General features: G+C 27.4%; 1 protein-coding gene across 1 annotated transcript; it reads right to left on the bottom strand.

Moving 5' to 3' along the window:
* Positions 1–2,811: 2,811 nt before the first annotated feature.
* On the bottom strand, positions 2,812–7,032 carry LOC136076103 (uncharacterized). Its single transcript, XM_065789569.1, has 2 exons — positions 7,021–7,032; positions 2,812–3,684 (listed from the first exon to the last, which is right to left on the bottom strand). The coding sequence occupies exons 1-2, from the start codon at positions 7,030–7,032 to the stop codon at positions 2,812–2,814; spliced, it is 885 nt and encodes a 294-aa protein (XP_065645641.1).
* Between the last annotated feature and the right edge of the window lie 6,573 nt (positions 7,033–13,605).

The following is a 13,605-nucleotide window of genomic DNA, read 5'->3' as shown; positions in this document are numbered from 1 at the left end:
ATATATATTATATATATATATATATATATATATATATATATATATATAATGAAAATATATACATAAATAAATAATGAAAATATTTACATAAATAAGGACTTGAGAAAAGAAACACTCAGGCAAAAATACAAACATGTATTGGAAAATACGCAAAAGTAATTTATAACCGCAAAGTAATGAGAGGTTCGAAATTTTTAACGAAAGTAAAGTTGGTGCTAAGAAGTAATTAATTTTTTTTGCTTTTTTTTTCATTTTGATTACTATATTGCGTTTTATTTAAAGACTAAAACATTATGAGCTAATAAAAATGAATAACTTTTTTTTTAACTGAAATAGATAATAATGCGTAGTTATGCGTAAACGTAAAATAAAAAATATATATAAAACGCGTGTATTTGAAAATGGTAGATCTAATAACAAAAACTTTTATTCGTTTAAAAAAAAAATTTAATTGCTTTTTTTTATTATTCGTTATTATTAAGTTTTTGAAATAATGTTTTGAAAACTTGGGAAAATACAAAATTATCTACAGTGGTCAAATATAAAAATTTTTATAATATTGTAAGTAAGCGTCGACAGAAAAGAAAAGGAAATGGTGTTACATTGTGTATTCTTGACAAATTTGAATTCAAAGCAAAAATAAATTCAGTAAATCAAACTAGCATAATGAAGCTTTGTTTATAGAAACTTTAAATAAAACCGGTAATCTCATTATATCGACCGCCATCCAATGATATATATATAATATATATTTAAATGCCATGCGACAGTGAATCGGACCACCAAGCTGCTTTCTGAATTACTTTAGAATTATCACGTTAGAAATGGAGCAAATAAAACAAGTATGTTTTTATTTGGCGGTCATTTATGAAAAGTTTAAAAATACAAAATACTTTTTTCGATGGATTACTTGAATAATAATAACATAATAATAAAATCGTCTACTGTCATTGACAATATTTTAATAAACAGTTTTTTAAATTAAACTAAAACTTTCACATTTTGAATCTGATTTTTTTTTTTTTTTGCAGAGTTTTTGATCATCTTCCTATTTTTTCAAATTGGAAGATTTGCTTGCAAAGTCTTATCAAATAATGACAATAAATAATACTCTGTAACTAAATTTTATATTGCTTGCAAAGTCTTACCAAATAATGACAATAAATAATACCCAATAATTTAGATCATCTAAAATTCATCCTATTTCTGAAAATACGAATCCTTTACCGTCTTTATTTTCAAAAATATTTTAAAGGGTTATTTACAATATAATTGTTAATTACTTATTCCTTTTTTTTTTCACGAACTTTTCAACAACATTTGTAAAACAAGTAAAAGTAAAAAGTTTAACTTTGTTCTTTTTTGAGAGAAAATGCCCAAAAAATGCCCTAAAAAATGCCCTAGCAATCAAGTTACAAATTTAGTCTCTCTGTTTGTGAGTAAACAGAGCGCTCATATCTTAAGATAAGTAAATTATTTTCCTAAACTTTGGATAAACGTTTTTTAATAAATTTGATATATATTTAACACAAAAATAAAAAATTCAAAAAGTTTCAATTTCTTGTTTTTTTGATGTTGCACCGTTTATAAACAAGTTTATTTTTAAATCAATTTGAGTGTCAAAAATATTGGTCTACTGAACATACTATAGGTTAAATTGTAAATAAAATATCCAGTATATTTGTGCCACTATTTTGATATTAATGAATTAGTACTCTTTTTTTTTGTTGCCGTGTAAATATACATTCCATAAGATTCTAACTATATTTACTGCTAGCAGGAGCAAAAAAAAAGACTTAGTATGTCTTATTGCCAAGATAAATTCCGTAAAGATAAAGAAATTTTATACACTTTTTAAAAGAAAGCAAATAAAAAACTCAAAAAAAACAAACAAAAAAAAGAACAAAAAAAAAGCAACTAAAAAATAAAACAAAACAAATTAAGAAAAGCAAGAAAAAACAAAGACATAAATATTGTAAAAAAGTAACTATTAACTTAAACCTTTCTATTTAAAACAGAATATACACAGATATACTTTTCATATATAAATGAATAATTTTTATCTTATTTCATGAAATCTTAGAAATAACTTGCAGAATTCTTTAGTAATCTCTGCCTCAATTTTGCTTAAATTTTTATACATTGTTAGTGCTTTAAGTTCATTTGTAAGTATTTTATTCAATGCCTTTGGTCCTCAAATTGAAATTGAAAAACTAACTAAGGTAATACACTTTGAGATTTTACCTTCCAGATACTTTATGTGATGTCTCCATATTACATTTTTGTCAAAGAGTACGATAAAATCTTTAGTGAGGTTTCTATTTATATAACGCAATTTTTCAAGAAATATTATCTCATTTGTGGAGGCGATGGAGAAAAGGTTATTTTTTTGTGTTAGTTAAATTGTAACCATTTTTATGCTTTAAATCATGCAGCAAGAGTTAGGAGTTCTATACTTACTGATAGCATTTTTAAATCCTTTTAAGCATAACGTTTTTATCATTAGCAAACAATACTTTATCTAATACACTAAAAGATTTATTTAAATCATAAACAAATACTAAAAATTACGAGTAGTCCTAGCATAAACGTTTGCGGAACACCACAAATTATATTCATAACGGGTGATGCGGAAGTTATCGAACAAAATAAAAACGTCAATAACTTATTTATAAATAAAAAAACAAACTACTATTATATTTTTTTTAAATAAAGCATTTATCTTTTAATAAAAATATATTATTTTTTATATGAAAAAACACCACCATCTGCAATTGATCTCAATTTTGCTCTGACGCCTTTCATATGCGACTATAAAAAGTTTAAACCAATTTCTTGTAGTTTTAGTTTAATGCGATCAATCAAAACTTGCTCTGTTGAAGCTTGCCAATCTCCCTCGTAAACCTTCTGTGCCAAATGTCCCCAAAAATTTTCAATTGGTCGTGCTTGAGGCACATTTGTGGGATTGGATTCTTTATCAACGTAATAGACATATTGGTCCATCCAATTTAGAGAATCTTTAGAATAATGAGAACTTGCTAAATCTGGCCAAAATAAATAGTTAAAGTCTCCATGATACTTGTGAATAAATGGAAGAAGTCTTTTTTCTAAACATTCATTAATATAGATTGATGAATTGATCGCTACAGCCTTGGAAGTGCGAAACAATGGCTCGGACATACCACGGTCAGATATGGCTATCCACATTAATATTTTTTTTGGAAATTTCTCTTTTCCCATAAAACGAACACTTTCTGGGCATGTCTTTTTGTTGTTTGTGTAGTATCCAGAATTTCCAGGCATGTTGTCCCCTGCAAAACAAAAGTATTTTTCGTCATCGATGACTAGAAGCGATTTTGTGTTATAGAGTTGGTTAACTAGTTTCCTGCTTCTTTTCTTTGCCTTTATTTGTTGTTCTATAGTGTATTTCGGAGTCTTTTCACGTTTTCTATATTTAATATTCATTTTTTTTAACTGACGACCAATTGTCGATTGATTTACACCGAATTTAATACCTATTTTTCTCTGACTGACCCCTTTTCGATTGTTGACAAGTCTCGTTAATTCGGCTTTCTTTTCTCTAGTCCAGGATGTCGGACGACCAGGGTGCTTTCTATCAGAAAACGATTGAACAGTTTCAAGTCTTTTTAGGTTATCATATATTGTACTTCGAGCAAATCCTTCCTTTTCAAAATAATTTACGATTTTTTTTTTTTTATATTAGGTTTATTTACAAAAAACATTTTTAGTCGCTTTCGAAAAGCTGCATTTAACCTCATTTTAAATAATTGTGTTTCAAATAATAAAGTTTATGTTTTATAGAACGTTTATGCCTTCGCATAAAACCACAAAAACTAACAATTATGCTCGAATAATGAAATTAGGATTTGTCCGATAACTTCCGCATCACCCGTTATAATTAGTTTTTCCACAGTTATAAGAAGTATATTGCTGTCTATTTGACAAGTAACTTATATACCATCTAAAATTTGTATATTCAATAATGTTGTTTGAAAGTTTAATTAAAATAAATATAATTATTGACAAAAGCCTTGATGAGATTAATAAAAACATCTGAAGTATATATATTATTACCAAGATAAATAATTGCCTAATTAGTCGCGAGACCCTTTTTAAATCTAAACTGTTTTTTATGAAGGATGTTGTTTATATCTAAATAATCGTACAACCTTCTAGACATAATATGTTTTAATTACTTAAAAATATACTATAAGTTTAAATCTCCATACTACCATGTATTATGGAGACAAGTTTTTAATTTTAGACAAAAGTTTCATTTATCAATCTCTCCAAAGTATTTGATATTGTTGATTGCAATATTTTACTTTAAAACTAAATTTTTTCAGTTTTCCAGGTTGACTTAAATGGATAGAGATATATCTTTGTAACAATAAACAGTTCTTATGGTAAAGAAATCAAGAGCACCATATATAAATAGGGTGCGTAGTCCCTTATCTCAAGAGACTATGCAGATACAGGGGATCATGTAGGTAATGTATATTACCTACATATCTGTAGATAATATGCATTACGTACAGATTATGTAGGCAATGCATACATACCTGCATAATATAGTATGCATTAACTACCTCGGTGTTACTCCCACCGCATCTGTAGTTTTTATTATTATTATCAAAAAAAATTTTAAATTAAGTAGTGGAATGAAAAAATATATTTAGTAATGTATTCCTTTTTGTCAAACGTAGTTTTTTTTAGAACTATAAACACAAAGTTTTTTGGTTTAATCAAAAGTAGAGAACAAAAATAAAAAAATGTGAAAATAAAAACATTTTTATTTTTATAGAGACAAACACAACAACTTCGTTTTGAACGCATTAAATTGACAGTAAAATCAACTCATTTAACTTGTTACAATAAGTTAAATAATCCCCAAGGACCCCACCCACTAGGAAGAGGATACCCATCTCAAACTCTCTTCTTAGTATACCTTATACAACTACTCTCCACCGCAGAATTTTGAATCCGCCCCAGGCAGAGGTCATTATTATTTTTTACTTAAATCCATGTATAGCATCAAACACCTAAAAAATCTTGTATGAAAAGTAAATTATGTTTACGATTCAAACTTGTCCTTCAATCACTTCAATACAAAAGTTTTGTTTGAAATTATAAACATCGAACTAAAATGTTTTAATTTTAAGTTTAAAGCCAATAAACTGTAATTGAATTATGAAAACACTTTATATTTTATTAACAAAACAAGCATTTAATTGATAATTTTTTGATTTAGAAAATAAAAAATAAATAAAAATAATGCCATAAAAAATGTGATGGTAAGTACGCGTTTTTAATTTTGTTTAATGAATAGCAAAAACTGACACCATTTTTAACATTTTTAACATTTTTAACAAAGAGAGAAGAGGGGGTCGAAAAACTAGGAAAAATCACTGACATTATTTATAGAGGGTCTTTTTACTAAAAAATTTGTTTCATAAATTTGTTTCAAAAATTTTTTTTTTTTTAATAATAATTGTTATTTACCAAGTTTAGTTTATTATGCAAACTTATTTTTTAATTGTTATTTTTTATAAGAAATTTTATAAATACTCAAAGCCGTGGCTAGACTCACACCCTCATTCTTCCCTCCCTCTTCTATGCGAGCTCTGGGCAAAATATGCCCAGAGCTCGCATAGAGCCCTGGATCTCTTGCTTATAAACCCAGCGATCTAACCATTGGGCCACGGCCGTTTGTTATTACAACTTTAAATTAAATTGGTTTCAAAATTCATGACTTAAATTATAAATTATTATTTTTCGTTAATTTTCATTAAGATTAAATTAAACTTTTAATATTATTTTTTTTATCTAAAGTGCAAATAGATTTTAACTAGATATCAGGGCCGACAACGCTGGGAGCACGTGCCCCCCCCCCTCCACACACACATTTTTTCTAAAAGACCTTTTTTTTTTTTTTTAGAAAATTCAGAATATAGAGGAATTTTTATAAAAATTGACTATCGTGCCCCCTTCTCCTCTTATTTCGAAACCAGTGTCGTCGGCCATGGATATAGTCTATTCCCACGTGCGTGCGTGACTCACCCTATTTTTAATAGGGTGGGGTGGGGTAATATGGATAGAATTTTAGATAAATTTTTTTTTGATGTAATTGTATTTTTTAGTTAATAACCACCATAAAAACTTTCGTTTTTTTTTTTTACATTCAGGGTGTATACAATAACTTCACAATGAGTAGAACATAAATATATTTTCAATAAGTAACTTACTAATCCTTTTTAACAACACCTTTCATATATCCATACTACCCCACTGGTGGGGTAATACGGAGACTCATATTATATTTGATACACATATCATGCTTACTGCTTTTTATGAATTTAAAAGGTCAAACTGTATTGGTTATGACTATCAATTTTTACTGATGCACTCTTCGTTTTTAGTTTTGTTTTTCTCTTTTTCTTGCAACCTAGCGACAACATCTTGAGCTGTTAAAATTTTGTCCTTTTTGGCCAGAAGACTTTGATACATTGTAAACTGACTCCTCTTCCTTAACAAGCTGTATGACAGTCATTAATTTGCTATGATTGTAGGAACCAATAGTTTTGCATTGATATTTTATTTCAGGCATGATAATTTATTTCAGCCTTATTATTTTATCTAAAATATTATAAAATTAACTTTAATTATATAAAATATAAAATTTAATTATAAAGTAAAATATGATAATAAAATAAATAAAATGAGGAATACAAAAATAAAACATAAAATATTTAAATGGGAGTTAAAGTTTTACCATTTGCCATTGAGGGAAAACAAAATTGAAATATGATCTTACTGTAAATAGTTCAGTAGTATTATATATGACTATTATATGTAACTGAAAAATGTATAATACTATATTTAAAAGCAAAAGTATATAAATAAATGTCATGTAGCTTATGATTTTGTATTAAAATTCTATAATGTTAATAGGATTTTATATATTTTATATATATCCATTTTACCCCACTATCATTTTACCTGTATATCCATTTTACCTCATTTTAGATTTTTGTTTAATTATCAATATGGGTTAGAGAACTTATAAGTTAAATTTTACATGTTGTTACATCATGGTCCAACTAATAAATTTACATCATTAAACTTGCATAGGTAATATTACTGAAATCTGGAGACAAAACTTTTAAAACGTAATGTTTTTTATATTTTTTTCAAAATGAAATATTTTACATTTTAACTATTCATGTAAATCAAATATAAACATTGTTAATAAAAAAAAAGGAACTAATTATGTGTATAAACTGTTGATAATTTTCAGGATTTAGAATTATGTATAGATAACTTACTCCATGGATACTTATTAAATATATCTATATTACCCCCAACAATCCATATAACCCCACCCTACCCTATCAGTCTAGATTTTTATTTTTGTTGCGTCGTTTTTGATATATTGCAGTTTTTTATTGATGATTTTTAATATTATGTTTGATAACGTTTTTATTTTCTATCGAATGTTTTAGCATGTCATCCAAGATGCAAGATTAACAAAAAACTTCGTATCTAAATAAAAATTAATTTCAACTTTCCATTTTAAGGCAATTTAAATGAGCTTTTATATAAAAAAAATGCGCTCATTGTTTGTTGAGAACGTATAAAACATCTTAATAATCAGAACTGATAAAAGTTTAAAAAATAGAATAGTAATTGTTTTGCATTAAAATCATATAAGTGTTGTTTTGTTGCACGCTCGAAATGTTTTGAAAAAAAAGAAAGTTTTTTAACTACTTGTTAGAATGAAGTTCTACAATCGCACTTTTTTTTCCAATTAGTCAGTAAAAACTCAAAAAAAACAAATTAATTTATATTGAAAAACTTTAAAGAATAAAACTTTCATAATTTAAAAGAACGCACAAATTTATTAAACAAGACTTGCACTCATTTTTTTTAATACAGAAATTTTAAAAAATGTTTTACTTTTATAAAATATTGTGTAGTCTTATTTTCATATTCCAAATTGTATTATTTATATAATGTCCTTTTTATACGATAGCATTTGTATAGATGTCTTATTGATGAAAATCATACATTATAGCATTTCTTTTCTCATTTATATTCATATAAACATACCCAGTAAGCAAAAAAAAGATCAAATACGATTGTTGCTTTATGTAAGTATAAACACGACTAAATAAAAAGACCTTTTAAAGAAATTGTATTATATAGAGAGTAAGACCTTGACTTCTATTATACATTATTTTTATTCTCTAAGGAATACTCATTACGGTTTTCATTTGAGACCATAATGAACCTAAGGACATGTTAAATGATTTTTCATTTACGGATGGATTGTTGCGAATGCACTTGCGAATGGACGGATGCAAATGTACGGATGCACTTGTTGCGAAATAAATTCTCAACTATTTTTTCAACAGTTTTAAAAAGCTTTAAAAAAATAAATAATAATAAAGCAACATGAAGCAGATAAAATAAATGGTATTATAGTTATAAAGTGTTTTGAGCACATAAATTATACAGTAAACTGGGGTAACTTTGACCCTTGAGGTGCACTGCTATTGGTATACGGAATTTTATTTGCTAGTTTTGGACCAACCGATATCATTAAATGTGCGTTCAACTAATTTTAAATTATCAGCGTTTGATTCTAAATTGTTTTGAAAGCTTAAAGATTTATAACTTTTTGTAACTGGTGCTAAAAAAAAATGGAGTAAATTTAGCCCACTACATGGAATAAATTTAGCCTTGGCTAAAGTAACTAAGAGTTGTAAAAAAAAACTGTTATGAAACAATTTTTATGATTATTTGTAAGTATTATTTAAAAACTTTGGCATATAAATTTAACGAATGGTCACACACGAGCAGTGAACGCCTGAGGGAAGAAATGAAGTACATAAAAATAAAGGAGAATTATTTTTTGAATAAAGCATATTTTGAAAGTTGTCAAGACGAAAATAAAGATTAATAGAGGAATATTTAAAAATAAATAAGAAAGACAATGCACCCAAGCAGTACTTACAATAATAAAAAATAATTTTTTTTTTATAAACACTAAAATGAGCGAAGATATAGAGTAAAACCGGATCAAACCACACACTTATCAATAAAAATTAAATAACTTTTTTATTTTTCATTTCTTTTTTTTTTTTCATTTTTTTTTTACTAGATAGGTAATAAAAAACTACATATGGTAATATAAATATATGTTAAAAAAAAAAATTATTGAAAATATTAAACGTAAAGAAAAAATAATTGTACGGTTTAAGGCGACATTCTGATAAAACCGCACACTTGAGAAAACATTGCAATTTTTAAATTTTAACTTTTTTTAAATTATTTTTTTAGCACAACCTATACTTAGGAAACTATATTAAAGTTTATACATTTTTTGCAACAAAAAAATTTAATTCCAACTACATATTTCTTCGGTAACTTCATGTTTCTTTGTACAACCGCTCCCGACACATCGAATTTTCGCATTGCAACCTTTCTGTGTGTAACTGTACTCTACACTTTTTACATTTTGCAACTTTTAATCGTTTGGCTGCTGGTACTTGTCCTTCATTATTGTTTTGCCGAGGTTGCTCAGCATTGTTATGCTCAGGCACTTGAGTACTTGGCATAGAGAGTCTACGCTTTGGGTTAAATTTAGTAACATTGACGGCTTCCTTTTTTGGTTTTTCTTCATCCTTTCGTTTCGGTAATACATTTTCCGCCATGTTTTGACATATTGCACTACTTCGATTTCGTAGCATGCAATTGATTTCTTGCTTGAAAAAACTGCTTCAACTCTATCTCGATACTGTTTTTGCAACGCTCAACACATACTTGATACCTACCAAAACTTTAAGCTGGTGTAGTTGAGAAAGATGGAAATCGGTGTGTAGTTGGAGTAGGTGCTGCGGCGGCTGTTGAAGATAATGAAGCTGTGTCTAAGCAAGATGGTGTAGGTGCTGCAGAGGTTGCTAAAGTTGATAAAGGTAGATTAAACGTTTGTGTGATTGCTAACGCCTTTGATTTATGTTGTTTTTATTAAGTGGGAATAAGCCAGTGTACTGGAAACCAGTGATTGCATGCAAGCGTTTAAAACATTTACCACTCTCGTACAGCAGTTTGAGCAAGGGTGGAAAATTTTGTTTATCTAAATTCTTACATTTTTGAATCTTTGTAAGACTTTGTCAGAATTTCTTTCCATGCTTGTTTGACATTACAATAGACACCACTAGTGGTTGTTGAGTATGTGAAGAATGCTCTGGTAGACAAATCAAGATTACATTGTGTTTTTTGCACAGCAATACCGCTTCCAAAGCTATGTAAGTTGTATGCCCATCTAATACTAAAGTATGAATACCATCAGTTTGCTCAGTTTCGGGTATAAATACTTCTTTCAGCCATTCAACAAACGTATCGTGCTCCATCCAACCTGATTTTGAAATTGAATATTTAGTATTAATTGGACCACCTCTTTCCCAATCAGGACAAAAGTCTCTTTTGGCTTTGTATATCACAAATGGTGGTGCCTAATGCCTATCAGCGTTGCAGCATTTATTTACGGTATAATGAATTTTTTCATTGTTGCCAGTAAGTTTAAATGCACGTCTTGTCGCTTTTCGACACACTACAGTTGCTTTGCCTCGATCATCCGAAAAACTTGTTTCATCACAATTCTAAATATGCGATCCCTAAGTTATACCAGTCTGTTGATGTTGCTTGGTGACGCATTCAAAATAGCGATCAATTATTTTTGGCGTACAAGAAGCGGCTCTTTTAAATGCTAAGGTATCCGCTTTTCTTGTTGAAACTTTTTTTGACCATCTCTTCATAAAGGCATAAAACCAGTCTTTACCAGGCTTGCCATTTTTGAATAAGTGCAAATGATCTTCGCGTTTAAGGTAGCCACATACAAATTCTAGAATTTCATTTCGGGTTAAACCATAACCCCAGTCACCAAGTAATTGAAACGCATGCACCAACAATCCTTCTGTTTCATTTGAGAGTACTGTTATTGTACCTGAGCCATGGAAGCCTTTGTTGTTGTTATTTTTGCGGTCTTTGAGCGTTGAGACTGGAACGCCATGTTTGAATGCAGCTTTAATCAGTGGTGTTTTTCTTTCATATTAGTTAATGCGGCTAGTATATCGTCTTCCTTGTATGCTTTTGTTTTTTTAGTTGACATGTTAAAGTGAGTCAGTTAAATTGAATTGAGTGAGTGATGATTATATTGAGAAATAATATAATAATGGGTTTTTAATGAGTAAGAGATGATTATATTAACAAATAACATAGTTCATTTTTGATTAAACTGGAATTAACTCTAAGTTGATTAGATAAAGATAGGCGCTTAGTTTGATTGGCGTTTAATCACTTGCGAAAAACTAAACTAAGTAATCGAGTGTGCGGTTTTATCAGAAAAAAGAGTTTTTTTTTACCTTCTTGATTATTTATTTAACTTTTTGCTCTAGCTGCATAAAAATTGTACTATCAAAATTAAAACTAAATTTCCAACAAGAAATTAAAATTATTTTTATACCAATTTCGTTTCAAGCGCTATTTTGTTCGCAACGATAAAAAATATATATAAAATTTTGACTCCCAGTTAAAGTTGTATAAAAAAAGAAAAAAATGGAGTTGGATTGTTTAGTTTTTATTCGATAATTTCGAGCAGTATGCGGAATGATATGGTGTGCGGTTTGACCCGGTTTTACTCTACAACAAATATATCACCAAACAAAAATTTATAAAACAAAAAATTGATTACAAATATAAAAACACCAATGTAAGGCCTCAGAATCGAAAAAAAACATTAATGCTGATGTGTAAGCATAATTTGTGTAGTGATTAAGTAATAAACATCTCCTCAGAGTCGCGTCTGTTATTATTGGCGTTTCGATGAGGATCAGCACTAATAACTAGTTTATTCCGTCAGACAAACGTCATCGCCACTTATGCTTGACCCCATGACAATTTTTATGATTATTTGTAAGTGTTTGTTGTAAAAATTAGGATTTTGTTTTATATTACAATACCAAACCCATTTAAATGTTTGTATGTTAAATCAGGATAATTGTGAAATTTCAGTTACTAATTTAAATATGCCTAAAAATTATAAACCAAATTATTGAAGCAGAAGGCATGTTACACCTGCACTTTACAACAGGTACACCATTACACATTAAAAGTCTCAAAAACGGTTTATTTACCTAAAGACAATTTTGATTTTGGTATGAAAGTACCTAAATCAAAAAATAACTAAGTTTAGATAAACTTTTCATCTCAACTTTTTCACAAAATACTGGCGCAATATTGTTTACAGTATGTAAGTTAACAAATTGCGCCAATATTGTTTGCTACTCGGGTTGCTTTTTTTACTAATTCAATGCATCTTCTAGTCTTTTTTTTTGTTTGTTTGTTACTGGTTTGGACCAAAGTTAAAGTTAACCATTTAAGTCTCCAAAAAAGTACTTTAAGTAATTAATTTTCAATTGTGAGACAAGCCACCATTTGCATATATAAATTTTGTTTGTTAATGATATAAAATAAAAACTTAATTGTTAATGATATAATATAAAGACTTAATCTAATTTAAAAAATATTTATATAGAATTAATATTAACTAAATTCATTTGAAATCATACAAATATGTAATTTATTATTTATTTGTAATTGTATAATTTTTTACTTTGTGAAGTGAAATTTTCTAAAGTAATAAAATTAATTAAAGTCTTACTTGAGTTACGCATGAGTTTATTACAACATGTTATAACTTAAAGAATTTTTATTTTTGAACGATTTCTAAACATTGTTGCTAGAAAAAATTATTTTTAACAACTTAAAATTGAATAATACATCTTACTGAAAAATTTAGATGTATTAAGTTTTAAATGTATTTTTTTGAACAATATAAACTAATAATCAAAAATGCAAATTAAACGAATCAAAAGTTAAATAAATCTTTATCACAGAACACATTTTCATAAACTTATAACATTATCTATTTGTATTTTTATATCTTTGTATCATATATTTTTATATCTTTATTTGACAAAACTCAAAACTGTTTTAAAACAGTTTTGAGTTTTGTCAAATAACAAATTTGTTATATTTTATATCTACGTTTGTTAATACTGCAAAAAACTGCAAAACATTTTATATCTATTGATATAGTATACCGTAAAACCTAAGTTCGGTCATCTGTAACTTCGGTCATTTAAGAAAAAATATAAGAAAAGCATGCCAAACTCAATTTTTTTTTTCTCAAATAATATTTCTAATTAGTTCGTAAATATGAATCTATAAAAAAAAAAACATTTTTATGCAACCTGCTGAAATAATTCTTTAGCAAAACAATTTAAAGTAGTGCATACTATTAAAATATAAAATAAGCAAATTATCAAAATAAATGATCAAATTTAATCTTAGTATTATTAAAAATCACCAAGTTAATTATATTTACAAAAAAAAATTATTAATTTTTGAAAATTAGTTACTTTTTTTATTAAAATTAGTAAAGTTTTGAAATATTCTAACTTCGGTCATTAACGGATAAACAACGAAGGAGACAATTAGCAGTAATATTGTGAAATGTTG

The sequence above is a fragment of the Hydra vulgaris genome, chromosome 02 (assembly GCF_038396675.1).
Source record: "Hydra vulgaris chromosome 02, alternate assembly HydraT2T_AEP".
Taxonomy (NCBI): domain Eukaryota; kingdom Metazoa; phylum Cnidaria; class Hydrozoa; order Anthoathecata; family Hydridae; genus Hydra; species Hydra vulgaris.
Note: the sequence above shows the minus strand (reverse complement) of the source record. Positions and strands in the feature narration are given on the sequence as shown.